The following is a 23,752-nucleotide window of genomic DNA, read 5'->3' as shown; positions in this document are numbered from 1 at the left end:
ATATCAGGGCGGTGCTGCTTTGACATATAACACAAGACAGAAGTCGCAGCACAGACTTCATCAGTGTCTCACCCCGAGTCACCATGATTATTCTGACACCGGACCAACCATGCAGTCCTAGCACTGACTAACCCCATAATGCCAGACGCCAGGCGGAGCAGCCACTAGATTGCCAATTTTAAAGTATTAGGTATGACCCGGCCGGGGTTCGAACCCACGACCTCCCGATCACGGGGCGGAGGCCTTACCACTAGGCCAACCGTGCCGGTGAAATGAAATTATCACAGACAAACTTGAATGTTAGCAAAACTGATATCGCGGCAATAGCTGGTCGAATTTCGGGTAAAAATCGCTGTCGTATGTTTTTTTAACTTTAATAAAAACAACAACACATTTGTGCACGACTCATCAGTCCTCGAAATAAAAGAAGAAAGGTAGCTTGTCAAGAATGCCAGTTCTCGAGACCGACCGGGGGATTTTCGTACGACTGAATCGGTTCTCCAGCCACGGCCTTCTTATTTTGCGCGATTCCCAAACAGCACGAATGCCCAGAGTGCTCGAACAATGGGGCACTGCCAAAAATGATGGAGTTGCTCTCCTTGGTCTGCTTCTGACAATCTTTCGTTTGCAGCCCCGTTGAGAAAAAATGGGTCGATGAAAACAACAATATAAACATCGATTAATGGACTATGTGACGTGAATTTAGAGAAAATTATTGCGGATTTACGTTGCCAGTGAAACGAATGGAAGGCTGAAGATGGGGATTGCCGACATTTCCAGTCTCAGCCAGAAGTCAAATCAGGACGGATGGTCCCTTGCTGCATTGCTGACTCAGACACAGAGAACGTAAAGCTCCTTCAAACAACTAAGTTCAAAGCTTTTGAGGTAAGCCTTCCTTTTTTTCGACAGTCGGCTCAGTGTGAACCTCTTTCAATTCGTCTGACCCGTACTGTATGCTATTGACGTGAAGAATTAGAATAACAATATTAACATTCTCTCTCACTCACTCTCTAGCTGTATGTGTGTATGAGAGAGAGAGAGAGAGAGAGAGAGAGAGAGAGAGAGAGAGAGAGAGAGAGAGAGAGAGAGAGAGAGAGAGAGAGAGAGTATATATGTCAGATCTATCATATGAACTGTGTGACTGACATATTTTTGCCACGCAAGGCAGTTGAAAGGAACTCAGGATTTGGCAGAGAATAATTATTAATTAATATGGCTAGTTAATTTCCTCCTTTCCCATTGAATGCAAAGCATTCACAGCACTGACAGCTAGTGTTGCAAAAATATATTGCGACGACAGCCATTATTGGCTACTGCAATGTACTACATCCAGATCCAGATCCAGTATAACCATATTGTTCTTTATTTGTTGTTTGTGACAGTATCCTAATGTCACAAAAATGTGTGTTCATCTCATTCGACTTTTTACATCAACCTGCATACATGTACAAATAACGCACTGGCTTTACACACTCGGAGTGTATACAAGACCTGACCACTGTCTAGATTTTCTACACTCCGGCTTTAACTTCCGGTCGCGAAGCGAATTTGCCATTCGACACCACTTTGCGATAGGGAAATAATTTCAAGCGATTTGGTTTTTTAAAAACAGTAAAATTACATGTACTGATGTAGTGATATCATCCGAAAATAAAAAGAAATAAGGAATAAAGGTATCTTTACACGTTTTCTGCCTAATTTTCTTGGTTGCATAAACATGCTGTACGTGAAGTAGAAATCTTTTTTCTCAATCTCAGAAGTTTTTACAACTAGAATTCAAGGGAGGCATTTAATATGAATTTAACTGCACATATTCAATGAAGTATCTTTAGATTAAACCCAATCCATATATATTTGCGCGATAAAAAATAGATAAATAAATAAGATGGCAAAGCTCATTAATCTACGGTACTTGCTTAAAAAGTTGCTTTTGTTGTGATCTTGTTTTGTTTTTAACTTTTAAGCAAAGAGCCCTGTATAAATTTGTTACATAAACAATAATACAAATTTAGAAATGTTAACATCGATATAGTAATTGACTGATTGAGTATGTGATTGCTCATCCCAACAAAAATACTTATTACTTACTAGATGATTACCCGCTTCGCCGGGTGGATCGCGAGACGGAGTATGCAGCGTGGCGGTTCGCCGGCTTAGAGTACGTGTTGACGTGATTGATGCCACACGAAGGAAGGGAGATAAACGTGCAAAACACTGGAGAAGATAAGGAAGAGTTACTGGGAATGGAGCTACAGAAAAACCAAAATCGGTTCACCGCGCCGCGCTTAGAGCACGTGTTGAAAATTTTCATCGACCAGATTGTGTCCGGGGTCTACCTGAATATGCCCACCAAATTTGAAGCAGATCCATCGAGAACTTTGGCCGTGCATCGCGAAGTGACAGACAGACAGACACACACAAGCCGTAGATAGAAGATAGATACTAGCACATTGGAAGCCCCCAAATTTAACTTTTAAGACCCGCTATCCTCAGATTTTTTTGTTTCTACACCTCTTTAAATTTACCCCCGTTTTCTTTTTCTGCGTTCGTGGGCTGAAACTCCCACATACACTCATGTTTTTTGCACGAGGGGAATTTTACGTGTTTGATCGTTTTTTACCCCGCCATTTAGGCAGCGATACGCCGTTTTCGAAGGAAGCATGCTGGGTATTTTCGTGTTTCTATAACCCACCGAACTCTGACATGGATTACAGGATCTTTTTCGTGCGCACTTGGTCTTGTGCTTACGTGTACACACAGGGGTGTTCGGACACCGAGGAGAGTCTGCACACAAAGTTGACTGAGAAATAAATTTCTCGCTGAACGTGGGGACAAACTCACGCTGACAGCGGCCAACTGGATACAAATCCAGCGCGCTACCGACAGAGCTACGTCCCCGCCCCGTTTTAAGACTTCCCCCTTTCAAGACCTGAGTTTCTCACGTTTTGGGAGGTCTTAAAACGCAGGGCTCCTCTGCATATTTCACACATCAGTGGAACAATGCCAACATGTAATATTCCCCCCGCGGGTTAGGGGGAAGAATTTACCAGATGCTCCCCAGCATGTCGTAAGAGGCGACTAACGGATTCTGTTTCTCCTTTTACCCTTGTTAAGTGTTTGTTGTATAGAATATAGTCAATGTTTGTAAAGATTTTAGTCAAGCAGTATGTAAGAAATGTTAAGTCCTTTGTACTGGAAACTTGCATTCTCCCAGTAAGGTCATATATTGTACTACGTTGCAAGCCCCTGGAGCAATTTTTTGATTAGTGCTTTTTGTGAACAAGAAACAAGTGGCTCTATCCCATCTCCCCCCCTTTCCCCGTCGCGATAGAACCTTCGTGGTTGAAAACGACGTTAAACACCAAAGAAAGAAAGAAACATGTAATATATATGTTACAATTTTGTTTCAGAGATGTGAGTCAGGGATTGAGGGAAAGACAGTGCACTATGAGCAGGCACCGAGTGTGTGACGAAGAACTTGACAGCCAAGTGCCCCTGCTGATAGATCACGAACGTCATGGCAGCACTCACGAAGACACCAACAGTCCTGCCATCTCCATCGTCTCTGCCCAGTCTCACGAACTCAAGTACATTTTTGAACCCTGTGCCGCTCAAGCAGAGAGGGAAGCCGACTCTCACTCTGATTATTCTCACATCAACATCCGTCCCAAGCCTCGTCCGAACGTCGATGGTGCCTGCCCTGGCAGACCCCCTGCGTATGGTCGCTATGAGGGGAACTCTGCCGCTCGCTTGCCTTACACTTTTCAGCCTGGCTTTGTGCCTACTGCTGTCCAGCGCTTTCGCTCTCAGCCGCAGAGCCAGGCTGCTAGCCTTGAGGATGTGTCAGGTTATGACCCTGCAAGAAGAAGGTCATGGTCACCTCCACTGATGCGGCAGAACATTCAGGGTTACCAGGCTGGACATAAGGCCGCTCGCGGTTGTTACAGTAGTAATACTGTTGACTGGGAAAACCCTCCCCTGCACGCTGTTGGTGCTTACAATCCACCTAGTTATCAATGTCATCCGCAAACTCACTTCAAAGGTCATCCTCAAGGTCATCATCCGCAGAATCATTACTCACAAGGTCATGGTCATCTCCAGAATCATCCACAAGGATACCCTCCAAATATTTATCAACTTCAAGGACATCCACCGCCTTATCAGCAACACCATCCACAAGGACATTCACAAGGTCAGCCCCTAGGTCATCCTCCAGGTCAAATACAAGGTCCTTCAAATCCTGCTGATGGAGAACCATTGCCTCCTCGCTTGGCTCCTGTCAGTGGCGTGCTTTCAGAGGTGAGATTTTTTCCAGAATGTTATGCACTGTCATTCTTTGATAATAATAAAGAACACACACACACACACACGCACACACACACACACACACACACACACACACACACACACACACACACACACACACACACACACACACACACTCCTTAAAAAGCATGCGAATGTCATTCATGATCTTTCATTCAGGAAACATGTAAGTATGTTCTGCTGCAAGTGCAAGGGTCTAATTAGGTGCTGCTCCAAGGGTTTATAGGTGCTGCTCCAAGGGTCTATAGGTGCTGCTCCAAGGGTCTATAGGTGCTGCTCCAAGGGTTTATAGGTGCTGCTCCAAGGGTCTATAGGTGCTGCTCCAAGGGTCTATAGGTGCTGCTCCAAGGGTCTATAGGTGCTGCTCCAAGGGTCTATAGGTGCTGCTCCAAGGGTCTATAGGTGCTGCTCCAAGGGTCTATAGGTGCTGCTCCAATTAAGGGTCTATAGGTGCTGCTCCAATTAAGGGTCTATAGGTGCTGCTCCAAGGGTCTATAGGTGCTGCTCCAAGGGTCTATAGGTGCTGCTCCAAGGGTCTATAGATGCTGCTCCAAGGGTCTATAAATAAAGAGGAAGAACTATCACGAAGCTTGGCTTAAACTTAAAGCTCTGTTGTGCTTGTGTCAGTGCCTGGAGTTAATTATTTTTAACATTTGAACTAGAGTTCTAACTCGTTAATATCGCTTGACATTCACTGATTCTAAACCCTGTTTGATACACTGATTTTTTTTCTTTCAACCTCCTTGCCCTCAGTATCCTGAGAACAAAGCAAACAAACAGAAATAACTGGCCGGTGACTGCATTTGAAAAGAGTAGGATTGAAACCCTTTTGATGGCTGCAGTGTTTGATCTACCACTGTTCACAAAAGCCATTGGTATGGGTGTGAGCTCTGGATGAATGTGTCAAGTTTGAAACTCTTTTATGAAACAAATTGCTACATGTATGTATAGGGGTACTAACTGTATGTTTGATTTAGTTGTATTTGAAGCATGCTGTTAAAATTATAGATGACTAAGAGACACTATGCTAAGTCTACATAAATTTACCTTAGTTAAACCCTGCTCTGTTTTTATAGTGTGTGTGGGTGGGTGTGTCTGTTTGAGATTGTTGTGGGGTTATAATATATATGTATGTCACTGTGTGTGTGCATACATATTATGCAAGTGTGTGTGTGTGCGTGCATGTGGTTGTTGGTTGGTTATGATTTTATGTGTGTGCGTATTTGCATACGTATACGTGTATGCAGGTAGATTGTGTGTGTGTGTGTGTGTGCATGTGTGTGATACATACATGTGCAATGTGGTCAGCAGAAAGGAAACGTTTTGGTTTGAACTTCAGTGAGAAGGGGAAACGTCAGACTCAGAGTAAAGCTGCTGTGGATAATTATTGGAAGGGGAGGGTGGAGGTGATGCGGTGTTAAGGAAGAGGAAAGGTGGTTTTTTTCACACATTTTTAAGTTAGACAACTTAGAGGCAGGTCATGTGTTTCAAGCTGAACTTTGAAGGGCATTTCTTATTTACCCTTGAAAATGGAGGTGAAAGCGTTTCATTTACTGTGTTAGTTGTCACAGTATTTATTTGTTTAGTGTGTGTGTGCGATAGGGTACCCGTGAGTACCACAGCTGTGTGCGATAGGGTACCAGTACCACAGCTGTGTGCGATAGGGTACCAGTACCACAGCTGTCTACGGATACTTTCTCTTCTGTTGCTCTCAAAAAACAAAAGTCGGAGGGTCTTGAGCTGGGTTCCTCTGTAGCAGAACCCTAATGTCAGCATCACTTTTTTACATTTAGTCAAGTTTTGACTAAATGTTTTAACATAGAGGGGGAATCGAGACGAGGGTCGTGGTGTGTGTGTGTGTGTGCGTGTGTGTGTGTAGAGCAATTCAGAGTAAACTACTGGACCGATCTTTGTGAAATTTTACAGACGTTTTTTTCATTTTTTTTATAAACGTCTGATGACATCATATCCGGCTTTTTGTAAAAGTTGAGGCGGCACTGTCACACCCTCATTTTTCAATAATATTGATTGAAATTTTGGCCAAGCAATCTTCGACAAAGGCCGGACTTTGGTATTGCATTTCAGCTTGGTGGCTTAAACATTAATTAATGACTTTGGTAATTAAATTTAAATATCCCAAAATTGTAAATAAAATTATTTTTTTTAGAAACGATCCAAAATTACGTTCATGTTATTCTTCATCATGTTCTGATTTCAAAAACATATAAATATGTTATATTCGGATTAAAAACAAGCTCTGAAAATTACAAAATTAAAAATTATGATTAAAATCAAATTTCCGAAATCGATTTAAAAAAAATTTCATCTTATTCCTTGTCGGTTCCTGATTCCAAAAACATATACATATGATATGTTTGGATTAAAAATACGCTCAGAAAGTTAAAACGAAGAGATGTACAGAAAAGCGTGCTATGCAGCACAGCTCAACCGCTACCGCGCTAAACAGGCTCGTCAATTACCTGCCTTTTGTGCAAGCGGCGGACTACGGTCGTTGTGAAAAAATGCAGTGCGTTCAGTTTCATTCTGTGAATTCCACAGCTTGACTAAATGCAGTAATTTCGCCTTACGCGACTTGTTTATGTTTGAGTTGGTAGAACTAGAAGCTTTACAAAAAAACAAATGCCAGCATCTCTTGATTTTTGTTTTTCCTTTTTGTGTGCACAGGAGCTTAGCTAAAACAAAACGCCAGCATCTCTTAATTTTTTATTTTTTTTTCTGTCCACAGAAGCTATTAAAAGCAAAACGCCAGCATCTCTTAATTTTTGCTTTTCTTGTTTGTGTCTATACAGAAGCTTAGCTAAAACAAAACGCCAGCATCTCTTAATTTTTGCTTTTCTGTCCACAGAAACAAAATGCCAGCATCTCTGATTTTTAAAAAAAAAAAATTTTCTTTCCACAGGACCTAAAAGAAAAACTCCAGCATCTTAAATTGAGTTTTTTTTCTCCACAGAAACTAAGCAGAAACCTCATCCGTCCCATCGCCTGCAAGCCCGCCTACGCCCGTCCCCGTGTGAGCCTGTGTCAGCAATGTGGAGAGGAGAATGGCTCCTGCAGTTGTCAGAAGTCCCCCGTCTCTCGCACACAACCCCAGCGTCCTGGGTCTGAATCTTTCCAACTGCACTCTCCACGGTCGCCTGGCATGCGTTCCATCAACACAAGTATACTTTCTGTGCACAGTGCTGGGGAGAGTAGTAATAGGTGGGTGTGCAAGAGTTGTGAGATTTCATGGAGGTTGTTTGCTTGCTTCTTTCTTTCTTCCTTTCTATCTCTCTTTCTTTCTGCATGTCTGTCTTCTGTTTTTCTCTTTTTTTCTTTCTTTCTTTATGAATGGTGTTAACACAGGTTCAAGCTTTTGTTCTTTGGTATGCAGAACTCAAAGGAAATGAGACTGCATTGTGCTGTTTATTTCTTTCTTTCTTTGTTTTTACATTTAGTCAAGTTTTGACTAAATGTTTTAACATAGAGGGGGAATCGAGACGAGGGTCGTGGTGTGTGTGTGTGTGCGTGTGTGTGTGTGTAGAGCGATTCAGACTAAACTACTGGACCGATCTTTCTGAAATTTGACATGAGAGTTCCTGGGAATGATATCCCCGGACGTTTTTTTCTTTTTTGCGATAAAGGTCTTTGATGACGTCATATCCGGCTTTTTGTAAAAGTTGAGGCGGCACTGTCACACCCTCATTTTTCAATCAAATTGATTGACATTTTGGCCAAGCAATCTTCGACGAAGGCCGGACTTCGGTATTGCATTTCAGTTTGGTGGCTTAAAAATTAATTTATGACTTTGGTCATTAAAAATCTGAAAATTGTAAAAAAAAGAAATTTTTTATAAAACGATCCAAATTTACGTTCATCTTATTCTTCATCATTTTCTCATTCTAAAAACATATAAATATGTTAATTTGGATTAAAAACAAGCTCTAAAAATTTAAAAAATTTAAAATTATGATCAAAATTAAATTTCCAAAATCGTTTCAAAAACTATTTCATCTTATTCCTTGTCGGTTCCTGATTCCAAAAACATATAGATATGATATGTTTGGATTAAAAACACGCTCAGAAAGTTAAAACGAAGAGAGGTACAGTAAAGCGTGCTATGAAGCACAGCGCAACCGCTGCCGCGCCAAACAGGCTCGTCACTTTCACTGCCTTTTGCACTAGCGGCGGACTACGTTCAGTTTCATTCTGTGAGTTCCACAGCTTGACTAAATGTAGTAATTTCGCCTTATGCGAGTTGTTTGTGTGTGTAATTGTTGGTCCAGTTTTGTCACCCTTATCCAGCCATTTTCTTATTTTCTTTTCATTTTTTTCTTTTCTACCTTCATTATTAGATTTGTTTTATTTTTAGTTTTACACCCAACATGATTAGTTTGAATGTATATATTTGCATACCAAAATAACTTAATGCGTGTACACCAGGACAGGGGTAAGAAAGCTGTGATGAGTACTCGCACCCCTCATAAATTGCCAGAGCCAGGAACAATGTTATTATCAAACTGTTTTGTGAGTTGCATACTGTCTCCAAAATTTGCATACCGTAACCAAAACTTGCTTACCCTACCCCCCCCCCCCCCCCTCCCAAACACATACATCACTCCCACACTTCATTTGACACTCACAGTCGTTAAAATTAATTATTTTTTATATAGTTCAGTCTTATTCTTTTTTATATAATTCAGTCTTAATGTTATGGTAATTTTTTCTTAATGTCCACAGATCTGTAGGCTACAATAACGAAGCATCCTACGCTGAGGGCGACTCTCCCCCTGGCGTCAATGTCGACCAGAGCCCTACTCGCAAACCCTCGGCTGCAGGCTCAGAGGTGCTCGCACAGACACCATCTCCTAGCGACAGTGGCGTGTGTGAGCTGGAAGCAATGTTGAAGGAGAGAGAGGCAGAGATTCTCACTCTGCGAGAGGTCATGGACCGCAATGAGCGTGCAATTTTTCAGGTTAGATTTTGCTTCTTGTCTATGGACTGGGTAGTTAAGTCCTGGGAGAAGACGGTGAAATGTAAAACAAAAACGAACCTGTTTCTGTGTGTGTGTATAGAACCTGCGATGAGTGTATTTTATGTAGGTCTGGAACTGTTATAGTGGTTGTTTGATGCATTTCATATGGCTACATGAACGAGAGACGAAGCATAATAATGGGAAATGAGGAAAACGTGGAGTTAGAAAAAAGTATTCTATGCTTTTGAGTATTAAGCATCCTTGGCGGACAATTTCTTAGCAAATTTGTGCTTTTTTTCCCAGGTTTATCCTTTTGATGTTTTGAAGCTCAGGTTTATATATCAGTCAGCACTACACAAAATACAGTGGAACCACCGGTTTGAGACCTTCAAAAATCTGAGAAAATCAGGTCTCAAATGAGGGAGTCTTAAAATGGACGTTATAAACAGCTCATCTGAAAAAGTAAGGTCTTAATGAGGGAGTCTTAAAATGGACGTTATGAACAGCTCATCTGAAAAAGTAAGGTCTTAAGTGAGGGAGTCTTAAAATGGATGTTATGAACAGCTCATCTGAAAAAGTAAGGTCTTAATGAGGGAGTCTTAAAATGGACATTATGAACAGCTCATCTGAAAAAGTAAGGTCTTAAGAAGGGGGAAGTCTTAAATTGGGGGGTCTCAAAACGTACACTGAATGAACTTTCTTAACGTTGGGCAGGTGTACGAAGAAAAGAAGGCACGGTGGCTGCAGGAGATGCGGGAGATCAAGGAGGAGTATGAACGCAAGCTCAAGTCCCAGCAGCAGAAAGCCAACAAGCTGGAGCAGGCCCTGTCGGTGCAGGTGCGCAGGCTCCACATTGAGAAACAACAGATGGAGGGCAAGTACAGCAACCTGCAGGCCGAGAAAGACGCCGCCGTCAGGTTCGGGCAGAGCCAGGCCGACGCCTCGTACTCGTCAGAGCCGGAGAGTGTCTCGTCATCGCTGCTGTCACTGACACCCAAGAAAGCTTCAGCGTCCAGCACCCAGTCCAGCCCTGGCGACTTCTCCACCCAGCAGCCAGCCCTGCAGGATGAGGTGGCCATGAAGAACACCGAAATCCTGGCCCTCCGGTCACAGCTGCAGGCCCTTCAGGCACAGTTGGAGGAGAAGACTCAGCAGCTCTCAGCGACTGAGGAGGAGGTCTCGGCCAAAACTGAAGAGCTGAACTCCATCCGTGAACAGTTAGACGAGCTGTCAGGCGTTGACAGAGCATCCATCTGTGAAGAGTGTACTCAGACGAGCCCGTCGAACTTAGCTGGTGGTGAAAACGGTCTGGTGCGTCCGAGGGAGATTTCCGATGAGGAGTACACCTTGTCACTGGAGAGGCAGATAGACACACTGCGAGAACAGCTGCAGGCAATGGAAGCCACAGTGGAGACCGAGCGCTTGCAGTGGCTGGAGGAGAAGAACAAGGTGATTCGCTACCAGAAGCAGCTGCAGCTCAACTACGTGCAGATGCAGAGGAAGAACACGGCCTTGGAAGCCGAAGTGGAGCAGCTGACGATGGAGCTGGAGAGTAGAGACTTGAAACTGGTTGCCTTGAATGGAGAGGAGTCTGTGTGCTAGTAGATATATAGACTTACCCCTTACCATCCCCCCTTCCCCCTGTTGCCTTGAATGGAGAGGAGTCTGTGTGCTAGTAGATATATAGACTTACCCCTTACCATCCCCCCTCCCCCTTGTTGCCTTGAATGGAGAGGATTATGTGTGCTATTACATATACAGACTTACCCCTTACCATTCCCCCGAACTCCCCTCCCCCCTGTTCCCTTGAATGGAGAGGAGTCTGTGTACTAGTGGATAGACTTACCTGCCCCATCCCCCCACCCTTCCTAACAAGCCCATGCTCCTGTTCCTTTTATATCTCCACACTCCCCCCCTGTTTACCCCTCTCGTCTTCCTACCTACTACTCCAACCAGCACCATAACTCTTTGAACGAAAAGGTCTGTTTTGTAGTGGATGGACTTTGACTACCAAACCCCATAAACTTACCTGTTTTTTTCGCCAACCCCGTGTTTACCTCTTATTTCTTCCCACCTTTTTCTCCAAACTGCCACAACCACCCCATTGGACAGAGAGATGTCTGTTTTGTATTGCATGGACTTGAACCCCCCAACCCCATACTCCTGTTCCTGTTCGTTCTCCACACTACCCTCTCCTGTTTACCCCTCACTTCTTCCAACCTGCTACTCCTAACAACCGCCATGACACCTTCAACGGAGAGGTGTCTGTTTTCTAGTCGATAGACGTTACTCTCAAAACTGTACCACTCTCTTTCTTCTTTTTCTCCCTGTGCTTCCTTCGCATCTTCCCATCTCCTACTCCATACCACCACCACCCCCCTCCCCGCCGCCTATCCCCCCATCCATGTTGTGTGAATTTTGAAGGTGCTTTCACCCTTTTTGGGTCTGTTGGTTTTTGCAATGTTCAACGTTTGTATCTGTAGGGCTTGAAGTGATAGGATGAATGAAAAGAGTTGGATGAAAATTAAGGATGTACATAGGAAAAAGGAGAAGACGATCACTTTTTCAATCATATTGCTTGACTTTGTGCATTCACAGATTTGCAAAGTTGCTAACAGTTTACAAAGATTATCGCATAGAATCAAAATGTCATCTGTTTGCGTTAAACTGAAGTTGAATTGCGATATATTCATGTTAGTCACTCTCACACTCACAGTATGTATTTTTGGTCAGAAATTCAGTCTAAAAAATGTAGTTCATCTCAATCTGAGAGCTACAGTTTTGAATTTGTGAAAATGTTTAGTTGTATTTTTGGGTAAACGGTACTGAGCTCCCCACAAACACTCTACCTGTGACCCCCAGTTTTAATTTTTAGGGGGTCCAAGAACCCTTCAGGGTAACTTTAGAGGGTCCAATGAGGACTTTTGAAAGTTTTGCAAGACATTCACAAAAGCGGTATTTGTTATATCGTTTAGATATAATCTTATATTCGTGTTTGTACAGATCTGCTTGAAAATGTTCTCGTCTTTGAAATCCAGTCTTGTGTATGTTCTTATCCATTCTGTATGAAGACAATTGGAGAAATATAGTCTGAAAATCAGCACTGTCATTACGCATAACACAAATTTAGTGTTTCCTGGGACCCGCTCTTTTCAGGTTTAGTGAGTTGTGAAACCGTCTTCAAGAACTTCTGGTACATTTCTCCAGCTTCTAGTGTGCATAGGACGCAGGGACGCACAGTTTGTGGAACCCTGATGGTATCTTTGAAGTGTAGACGTACGTGATATCTTCACTTTATGCAGAGACAATTGACGGCATTGGTGGAAAGCATTGAGGCAGATGACAGTATGATCATTATCAGCAAGGCAATGGCATCATGTTTCCGGTTGTAACACACCCTTGTGAATAGGGTAATTCTGTCTATTGAAACTATTTTTGTGAAAAGAGATATCGGAGACGTGCAATTTGTTATGAAAACCAGTCACATTTACACTCACCAATTTTCCTAAGTCGCTTTGTTGTGATAGTTCAACTTCCTTTTTTTGCCTTGAAATCAAAGTAAAGACTTTTTTTTTTCATCATTCACTAACTTCAATTAATATCACTGGTATTAAAGCCAGGGCTTTTTCTATTGTATTTGTAAAACTAACTTCTAAATATTTGTATTGTTGCTGCTAGCTGTAGATGAGTTGAACAAGGAGAAATTGCTACAATCTTCCCAGATAATCAAAGCATTCGGCTGATCAATTTGCTTGCAATATTAAGAATACTGAAGCGTTTTCTTTGTCTATTTGTACTGTTTTTGTTTATGTCATCAGTTTTTCCTGCCTATCTGCAATTTTTGTACAAATGTATATATATACACCTACAAATGATTTTTCTTCTGAATTACGCAAATTTCTACGCAATTTTTTAAGTGTTGCTTACTTCTGAGTGATGTTTGGTGTATGTATATGGCTTCCACAGCTTTTTTACAGAATGTTCCACATGGTATCTGGTTCAATGATTTGCTGTACTTAATTAGAATTATGTTCTTGTGACCCTGGATAAAAACTGCTTCATGGTTAATGTCGTTAACTGTGAAATGGCAGCTGTCCTGAAATTGGTTCACTTTGCCTGCTTTATACAAAGATTATATACATGTGTGCTTTGAGTATATGGCTTTCTCATTGATCATTAGAGACTGTTCTGAATTATTTATGAGGCTTTACCCTGTTGCTTAGCATAGATGAGTGGTTCTTCAAAGATGTGTATCAGTGGAAATAAGCGAGTACTATCTGAAGTTTTTAAACAAGAAATTTTAACCCTATAATTAGATTTCATTATAAAGTGACATTTCCAAATGTTTCTCTGACCTTGGGGGAAAGAGTTAAGAACTCCTGCACAGATTGACTTGTACATTAAAAGTCTTTAAAAGTATATTACTCTCTCAACTTGGTAACAATCTTAGCCTTTGAATTAAAAGTACATTACTTGCATAACATACATTCATGCCTTTAAAAGTTCATTACATGTACTTGCCCAACATTATCTATTTGCCCAAGTTGGATGCAATTAAGCCTTTAAAAGTTCATTACATGTACTTGCCCAACATTATCTATTTGCCCAAGTTGGATGCAAGCCTTTAAAAGTGCATGTGCAACATGGAAACCAGAAGATGTGACAAATGATTGGATCTAAAAAACAAACAAATATTTGAAAAGACAGCAAGACTATCAGATGTGTGCTTTTTGGGGTCTTTGCACCATTAGTTAATTAACTAGAGTGTAGGTGACAGGAATTCATTCTATTCACCATTTTTATATACATCAGGCATGGGAATTGTCCGCCGAGGCAAAGGCAAATTTTTTTTGTTCCGCCGAAAAAGCAAAAGTGTCCGCTGAAAAAATAAATGGTGGAGGCAAAAATGGTTTTATAAACTGAATGTAATGGCAAACTTGGAGCTCAGATGACACCAAATTGCACCATTTGGGTTCTTTGGAGAAAAAAACAAATTCCAGGGGGGCATGTCCCCGGACCCCCGCAGTAAGGCTTCGCGCTGTCGACTTTGCTATTACTTACAGATTTTCAGCCTTTTTTACTTTTTTCAATTCCCATGCCTGGTACATGTATCGCAAGCATTAAAAGGAGTAAAAAAAATAAAATGTATGGAACATAGTAGTTAGTACACAGCTTTGTGATGATTTTATATTTTTCTAATGTCTGTTATACGCTGAATAATTATTGACACGCTAAAGAAAACGTCTGAGAAAATAAAGTTGTACAGTACAGGGTCTTAAATCAGAGGTTCCACTGTATTTTGTAAAATAAGATATAAAAATTGGCAGCCATGTAACCTAGACTGAACATTAACTTTACCAGTTGTGCCTATATGAAAGCAAAATGATTTTTCCATATCAGCATTTGCCTGTGCTGTGTATGCAGGAATAGTGAAGAGCAAATGAAGAGTATATTGATCAAACAATTAAAAGCAGTTTTCGATTCATGTTATTAATATTACTGCTAATATATGAAAGAATCTGGATTTATCATGGTGTCTTTTGCCATTGTTTAAAATCAGTGTGAGAATGAAGGTTGTACAGTTGTTTGTTTAGACCACACTATCAAACCTATTAAGTTAAGTTTTAATTACCTTGAAGTTGAACTCCATTTTTTTAATATATTTTTTTTAACTTCTATATGTTATTTTTTTTATATTAACCATTTAGTGTTCCAAGTTCTTATGTGCAGAACACTAAATTAGCAAGAAAATGGCGTATGAGATAATTAAAGCAGAGGTCGAAAGCAAGGTGCTATTCAGTTATTTCAATTAAAACTTGATATGTGACTAATTGAAGTCAACTGGCTATACATGTGCTAAATGACTGATTTTATCTTTTGTGTTTTTGCTTTTTTTCAGACTTGTTCAGGGAGTTGGTCTAAGATCAGACTTACACAGTGTGATGTGAAACATAGGGCAGTCAACATTTATCAAATTCTTGTGACTTAAGATTTGAAGTTCTTTTTTTCTGCTTTTCATGTATTTTAGGTACCCCCCGCGGGTTAGGGGGAGTCCCATATTGGTTGGGACGAGAAAGAATTTACCCGATGCTAACCAGCATGTCGTAAGAGGCGACTAACCGGTTCTGTTTCTCCTTTTACCCTTGTTAAGTGTTTCTTGTATAGAATATAGTCAATGTTTGTAAAGATTTTAGTCAAGCAGTATGTTAGAAATGTTACGTCCTTTGTACTGGAAACTTGCATTCTCCCAGTAAGGTCATATATTGTACTACGTTGCAACCCCCTGGAGCAATTGTTTTGATTAGTGCTTTTGTGAACAAGAAACAATTAACAAGTGGCTCTATCCCATCTCCCCCCTTTCCCCTATCCCATCTCCCCCCTTCCCCCGTCACGATATAACCTTGAATGGTTGAAAACGACGTTAAACACCAAATAAAGAAAGACAGATGTATTTTAGGTTAATATTTTGGTCACCCGTTGATTCAGGACCCTTTGCAGAAACAACATTGGACAAAGAATCAGTGTACAATATAAGTTATTTGTATTTTTGACCAAAATATGACTTTTGTTTGACTGATGTCACATGGTGCAAAGAAGGGAATCCAGTATTCAATCGATACATTTTTTTTTTATTTGCATTGTGATTGTTGCATGTGTGACACATTAGATTTTTAATCTCATGACGATCGAACAACTTTTGAGAGAAAATGAGATTCAGCAAACGATAATTTTTGTATGCAAATTACCAGGAACATTTTAGCGAAGTCAATTGTTCATTGCTTATGAGCAAATAGTGTGCCATTTTTTTGCAGCAAACGTGTCCAGACTTCTTCCTTTAGTTATATAATGTTTTATTCATTAACACTGTTTGCTTGATTAACTTTATATTACCTCCAATTTCACAACTTCAAAGTCAAGCACTACATGTTTTAATGTTAACTACACCACTCAAGAATTTAGATGCTAGCTTTAGTGTGTGTGTGTGTGTGTGTTAAGAATTTAGATGCTAGCTTTAGCGTGTGTGTGTGTGTACCCCCCGCGGGTTAGGGGGAGTCCCATATTGGTTGGGACGAGAAAGAATTTACCCGATGCTCCCCAGCATGTCGTAAGAAGCGACTAACGGATTCTGTTTCTCCTTTTACCCTTGTTAAGTGTTTCTTGTATAGAATATAGTCAATTTTTGTAAAGATTTTAGTCAAGCAGTATGTAAGAAATGTTAAGTCCTTTGTACTGGAAACTTGCATTCTCCCAGTAAGGTAATATATTGTACTACGTTGCAAGCCCCTGGAGCAAATTTTTGATTAGTGCTTTTGTGAACAAGAAACAATTGACAAGTGGCTCTATCCCATCTTCCCCCTTTCCCCGTCGCGATATAACCCTGCGTGGTTGAAAACGACGTTAAACACCAAATAAGGAAAGAAAGAACTTTAAACAAAGCATGGTAATTGATAAAAAAAAGAAAGAAAAAAAAAGAACAGCTTTCACTGCAGATTACATTATAAATTGGCAAAGTCACTCTGAGCATGACACCATTAGCGATTGAGCTTCCATGATTGTATTGGAAATATAAGCGTTTTCCACTTAGATGCAGAATTGTGTGTTCATGTGTGTGTGTTGGCAAAGGAATGAGACAGTCTAAGGAGCAATTAGTTGATAGCTTCCACCTGCATATGACAAATGTTGTTTATTTTTAAAAATGTTACATTTTTTAAATCTGTTTACTGATGTCATATTTGCAACAGGTTTACTGCAGGTGTGCATATATAAATAAATCCCTGAGATTTAACTTGGCTAGTCCTGTCAGGAGAACACAATATTAAAGGTACTGTCCTTCCTGTATTCACAACATCAATGTTTACCGCCACAGATCTTCCGTGAGGTCCAGCAGTAGATAGGTTAAGCCTATTTTAACATACTGGAAACTGGTAATCTTCCAGTAGGTATTAATTTAGTTTTACTAAAGCCTGCTGGGACACAAGTAATGGGTTAGTGCATTTGTAAACAGGAATCGCTTGACAAGTGGCCCCCTTCATCCCCCCCTTCCTCGTCCTGATATGGCTCTGCGTAGTCGGCTGGACGTTAAGCAACAAATAAACAAACAAACAAACAAAATCTTCCGTGAGTCTTTACATGGAATAAGAACATGAATCCTTTCGCTTAGAAAGATACAAAACATCAACAGGTTTGCTGCACTCTGTCCAGAGTGACAGTATTTTGCTGCAGTAAATTAACAGATTGACATGGGTTTTTCTATAAAAATTAATTTAACAACAAATTCTGTTCTGCAAGACATCAGTTAGGCTGTTTATTTTCAGTATGAGTGCAAGTGGAATGATGGCTCTTACAAAAGCCTAAAGCTTTGTAAAAGCCTTGGACAGATGTGATGGTGAATGATTTTGCTTGTAAACACAAGAAGGTATTTTTAGGTACCTTATTAACTGTGAAGATATCTAAATGAAGCACTACCATGCTAACTGTGACTGCAAACACAGGAAGTAATTATTTGTGACACAGGCTTTGATTTAAGCCATGATTTAAATGCAAGTGGTTTCAAGTTAGTCCTCTTTTGTGCTGTGTTTGTAAGTGCAAGTGGCTTAAAGTGGAAAACTCTTGTGCCATGTTTGCATGTTTGTCATTTTCCCTGTTTGATAATGACCGTTACTGTAAAATCTCTTGCCTTCTTGTTCCGTTGACATTGCCTGTATATTGTATGTGAACTGTTTCCTGATCTTAATTCTTGTGGTTGAGGGCTGGGTTTGAACTAACTCTGTTATGCCACTCTGTTCCCCAACTGAGTTTGTTTCCTGCTTATGTTTTTGTTTGTTGTATTGATCACAGTTTTCTTATTAACTGTTTCGAAGGACATGTTCTGACCAAAAACCAAAAACCAAAAAACTGTCAGTTTAAAATCAACTTGAAAACCACAGGTGCTTGAAGAGAACTGATTTGAGACCTTGTTTACAAAGCATTTTTACTTCCCTCAGACTCTTTTAATTGTTAGACCGACCAGAAAAGAAAAAAGACTTCTCATTTTGAGATGAACCTGGAAACCACAGATGTTTGAAGATCAATTTTCTGTGATTTTGCCTTTGAGCTCTATTGAAATAAGTATGGTTGCTTCTTCATACCTCACTGGGTTTGTTAAACACACAGAAAAACAGGAGAAAGGGTTGGGTGGTCTTAAATGTGTGATACGAATCAACTTGAAAACCACAGTTGGAAAACAAATTTCTCATTGTCAAGATTCTAGATCTCCATGAAGCATTTTCAGCATACTGGCTCAGTCGAGTCATTCTGAAAAAATATATATCTGTACTTCCCTCCATTCGCCTTTTGAGTTGTATTGAAATGCACATTTTGTACAGTTAGTGAATTGTTGTTTACAGTTTTACGCATGCAGTGCTGAATCTGTATCCAGACTATCAGAGTGCCAAGGAAGCTTTTGTTTTAACTGAGCGTGATTTTGTCCATTTATGCTTTCAGTGGCGTTTGCAATTTACTTTTTTTTTTTTTTAAAGCTTCGTTGAGTGCATGTTATGCAGTGAATTTGTCACTGCAGTTTTCTAGAAAGATTGTACATATCAATGGTGCTAGTCAAATTACAAGTCACTTATTTGAGCACTGGTATTTGTTTTGTTATTGTCATTTGTATATGCTGCCTTAATGATTGGTCTGTGTGTGTGCAGAGTGTGTGTGTGCATGACCAGCACTTAAACATTCATTCAATGAAGTCTCATACATACGACATACATGTATTATTTATTACAAATTTATATTATTCAAAATCGCACAGAACTACACACTCATGTGATAGCTATAAGACAAATGAAAAATACTGAGAATTAGAACTGCCCTTTATATAATTTTCATTCAAACTACATGTAACAGTAAAAATTCAAGAAATATTCCTACCAATTAGTATTAATATGTTCTTATCGTCTAACATAACAGGAATATTTCATTAGTCTGAAGGTATATCTTTTCGTGTGAAAACAACACTAACGGATTGTTGTAAAATAAGCACTAACAGTAGCAAGATCATCTTAAAACAACATTTCACAGTGACTTCAAAGGTAAATCTCTGTTGTAAACTGATATCACAAGTCAGGGCAGAGATATAACATGACAGACATGCAAAAAGGGATCTTGCATGTCAATTTTACAGTCTTTCATTCAAAACAAATCGCCCTTTAATTGTCACTCATCAACTTTAGGATACAAGAAAAATGGAATGTGATTAAAATATATCTCATTATCATTTAAAGTAGAGTGTGAATTGTCAGTTTTTAAAAATCATTTAATCAATATACTTACCCAACTCACATATATAGCATTAACTTCAGTTTGATGCTTAGACATTGAAGCACTGACCCTGGTAAAAGGGGGAGGTAACTCCCAAAACAAAACCTTGTAGTCAAGGTCCGGTAGTTACCTCCCCTCACCGGCTGCTCGCTCATGCTCAAGCCACACCGCCGATAATATCATTCCCAATAAAACACCACCTTCAAAACAAACGTTTGCGGGGTAGGTAGGGAGGGCATTTACTATGTGAGTTGGGTAATTAAATGAACATTTATTGTAGAAATTTTCGATTAAATCACATATTCTTACTCCAACTCCCATATATAGCAGATTGCTACACAAGGTGGCGGGAAACTCACCTAATCCCTGAACAGGACCTGGCCAGCTGCCACCATGGCTGGTAAACAGTTTGTACCATCTTGCCGAGTTTGTTTGTTTGTTTGTTTGCTTAACGCCCAGCCGACCACGAAGGGCCATATCAGGGCGGTGCTGCTTTGACATATAACGTGCGCCACACACAAGACAGAAGTCGCAGCACAGGCTTCATGTCTCACCCAGTCACATTATTCTGACACCGGACCAACCAGTCCTAGCACTAACCCCATAATGCCAGACGCCAGGCGGAGCAGCCACTAGATTGCCAATTTTAAAGTCTTAGGTATGACCCGGCCGGGGTTCGAACCCACGACCTCCCGATTACGGGGCGGACGTCTTACCACTAGGCCAACCGTGCCGGTATCTTGCCGAGTACTGGCAATGTCTCGCAGATAGTAATTAATGAAGACGTCATCCGACGTCCAGTAAGCTGCTTTAAGCACATCCGCAATCCTGCCTGAGTGCAGAACAGCTAGCGAGGTAGCCTAAGCTATCGCCTCATGCGTTCGAGGCGAATGTAATGGGAGGGCAGAATGCCGCCCCATGTGTCTGCCACCACTTATAGGCCTGCCTGATAAGTGCAGCAGACCACCTCGCCAATGTTGTTTTAACAATATATCCTTGTCTCTAATAAGCTGTGTTTACAGAAATGAAAAGTAATTTCTGAGTAGGAGCTCTTAACGGAGCCGTGCGAGACAAGTAAGCCAGAAGAACCCGGACCGGGCAGTTCACTAGGTCAGGGTCGCCAAGAGGCAGAATCGAGCTCAACGACTGAATAACAACAGGAGACGGCTGATTCGGTTTTTGATTCTTAGGCCTAAAAAAAAAAATAGGTGTGGTTACGGTAACCCGACCTACCCTATTTTTAGGGGCCGACCCTATAACTTTTTATCCCCGAGTACGCTAGTACTAGGGCTCAGCGGACTTTAATTACTATATTCTATACAAGAAACACTTAACAAGGGTAAAAGGAGAAACAGAATCCGTTAGTCGCCTCGTTGGGGAGCATCGGGTAAATTCTTCCCCCTAACCCGCGGGGGGTAAGCATCAAACTGAAGTTAATCTATATCTATATACGGCTTGTGTGTGTCTGTCTGTCTGTCACTTCGCGATGCACGGCCAAAGTTCTCGATGGATCTGCTTCAAATTTGGTGGGCATATTCAGGTAGACCCCGGACACAATCTGGTCGATGAACATTTTCAACGCGTGCTCTAAGCGCGGCGCGGTGAACCGATTTTGGTTTTTCTATAGATCCATTTCCAGTAACTCTTCCTTATCTTCTCCAGTGTTTTGCGCGTTTATCTCCCTTCCTTCGTGTGGCGTCAATCACGTCAACACGTGCTCTAAGCCGGCGAAGCGCCATGCTGCATACTCCGTTTCGCGATCATTCCGGCGAAGCTGGTGCGAACCGCCACGCTGCATACTCCGTCTAGCGATCCACCCGGCGAAGCGGGTAATCATCTAGTGCTATATATGTGAGTTGGAGTAAGAATATGTGATTTAATGTATTTCATAAGCACCAGTTGAGCAGTGAGGATATCAAACTTGTAAAGCAAGTAATTCCATACAGCAAGAAAGTATCACAGGCAACATTATATGGTTGGAGAAAAGTATTACTTATAAAGAAAAAACAAAGCACAAAAAAAGAGAAAAGAACAAAGGTGAAAAAAGGTTTAAGAGCGGATAATTGCTGTTCAGGAGAGCTACTTTCAATCCCAAGAGCATCGTGGTACCCACAGCATATCATCCTTTATAGTACATTAATTGTACTGACTTCCTTTTGTACCCTTTCATACAATAATTTTGATCACAATAATCTGAAACCCAGTGCTGCCGACATATTTGTTCTCAATCTCCCTCAGTGATACATATTTTGTGTGTGTGTATGTGGTGGTGGTGATGGTGGGGTGGGGGGGGGGGGGGGCTTGAGGGGTGATACAGGGTAATAGCACTTACATCTGAAGGCTTGTCAAAAAAAAAATACTCACAGAGCCATGACTGCCCCTTCCTAAGTTATACAAGAACAGAACAGGCATTGCATAATTTGTGTTGTTGTAATTAACTGTAGTCTAATTATTCCTCCTTCAACTGAGAGACCTGAATCAGACACCTGAAAGGGTATTATTATCTCCCATTTGTTTTTTCTCGAACAGGTCTCAACTTTAATTGAACTTTAGATTACTACAGTCAGCCCTGGAGATACAAATGAAACCTGGCACATTGCAAAATATGGCATGAGAAGATAAATCACACTAAAATGATTAATTAAATACGACAAAAAAACATACAAAATTATAAAAGAGCCATGTTTTGGTGCATGCTGTTACATTGAGGAAAAAATCAAACAAGGAATTTGATGAAGAAATTGTGTAAACGTTTTAAGATAAGTCACAATCAACAGTCAAGTGAGCAACAAGAAAGTAAGCATGCATGTTTGGCATTTAGAAGTAAACTTGTGTGAGCATACAGTGCACAACTGACGGGCACAGTGGCGTAGTGGTAAGACATCGGCCTCCTAATCGGGAGGTCGTGAGTTCGAATCCCGGTCCAGGGGTCCAGCTATTGGCTTCAAATACCTCTTTTTCAGTGGTATGACCCCAAGTGTAAAAATTCCAGGCTGAACTTTGCCAAACAGAGGGCCCGGTAGCTCAGTTGGAAGAGCACTGGACTTGTGATCCTATGGTTGCAGGTTCCATTCCTGGCCGGGACGGACACGGGTCAACTTATGTGCAGACTCAGAGTCGGTATCGGTATCCATGTTCCAGTGGAGCAAACCTCTTGCGACTCCCGATATGCCCCCCCACCCCCTATCTTAGACTCTCCCCTAACCTTCATAAATTTACCTCCATATAAGATAGTCTCCCTTTAAAGGCGAGATTTTCTAAAAAGTTCAGCAGTCATAAACGACCATACCACTACAAATCATTTGTTTTGTGATCTGAATTGATATGGAATGACCTAATAAAGCCTTGCGTTCCTTGTTTGCGTTACACTTAGTGATCGATGGAAATTGATACATAGACTACTAATTGGGGCATGTCTTCAGTTAGATGCAAATACCATATCTCACCCAAGCAATACACATACTCAGGGGAAGTAATGGCCAATTTTTCTTACTCATGTATATCTGCCTGCAGCGCAAGTTGAATGCTTTAAGGGTACAGGATAGAACGACAATCACAAAATGTTCTCGTTGTAAATGATGCAGTCATAAGTGGGACTAATGATCAACAGGCGAATATTTTACACGAATCTATGGACATGTACATTGAAGCACCATACATCCACTCACACATACACTGAATATCTGCGTAAGCAAAAACACCTGATCAAACAGTGTTTTCACAATTTCAGTCTTGCTATTCCATATTAGCGTTTGTGATAAAATAAAACTAAATGCAGGTCAGTTACACTTCTAATATTGTATTTGGATGTAGAGAGGTAAGCCACAAGTACTGGAAACAAAACTAAATTATACATTCCTTGAGAACATAGTTTTAATACAAAAAATATGTGTGTGTGTTTGTGTGTGTGTGTGTATATACATGTGTGTGTGTGTGTGTGTGTGTGTTTGTGTGTCAGTGTCTACTATATGTGTGCATAACAGACGAAGAGACTTAAGACAGATGGACAGAGACAGATATGAAAACACAGACATAAGGAATGGTAGCAATGCCCTGGTAATTCATATGTAATGGATGTCTGTATGCAACTTTGTTCCTCAATATATTAGTATAAAATATTATGCATGAAAAAATCACAAATAAATTGCAGAG

General features: G+C 40.7%; 1 protein-coding gene across 2 annotated transcripts; it reads left to right on the top strand.

Annotated features, from left to right (window-relative positions):
• Positions 1–578: 578 nt before the first annotated feature.
• Positions 579–18,916, top strand: LOC138981390 (leucine zipper putative tumor suppressor 2 homolog). 2 transcript variants are annotated; one of them, XR_011460623.1, is made up of 6 exons: positions 579–885; positions 3,411–4,299; positions 7,298–7,545; positions 9,064–9,298; positions 10,013–17,177; positions 17,422–18,916. XR_011460623.1 is itself a non-coding variant. In XM_070354302.1 (5 exons), exons 2-5 carry the CDS (start codon positions 3,448–3,450, stop codon positions 10,898–10,900), a joined length of 2,223 nt encoding a protein of 740 aa, XP_070210403.1. In that variant the 5' UTR covers positions 579–885; positions 3,411–3,447; the 3' UTR covers positions 10,901–18,916. The 2 variants fall into 2 exon arrangements, 1 of the variants encoding a protein (XP_070210403.1); XM_070354302.1 differs by having other exon boundaries at positions 10,013–18,916.
• Positions 18,917–23,752: the final 4,836 nt, after the last annotated feature.

The sequence above is a fragment of the Littorina saxatilis genome, linkage group LG12, assembly GCF_037325665.1.
Source record: "Littorina saxatilis isolate snail1 linkage group LG12, US_GU_Lsax_2.0, whole genome shotgun sequence".
In the NCBI taxonomy this organism is placed as follows: Eukaryota; Metazoa; Mollusca; class Gastropoda; order Littorinimorpha; family Littorinidae; genus Littorina; species Littorina saxatilis.
This window is presented reverse-complemented; position numbering and strand designations above follow the sequence as displayed.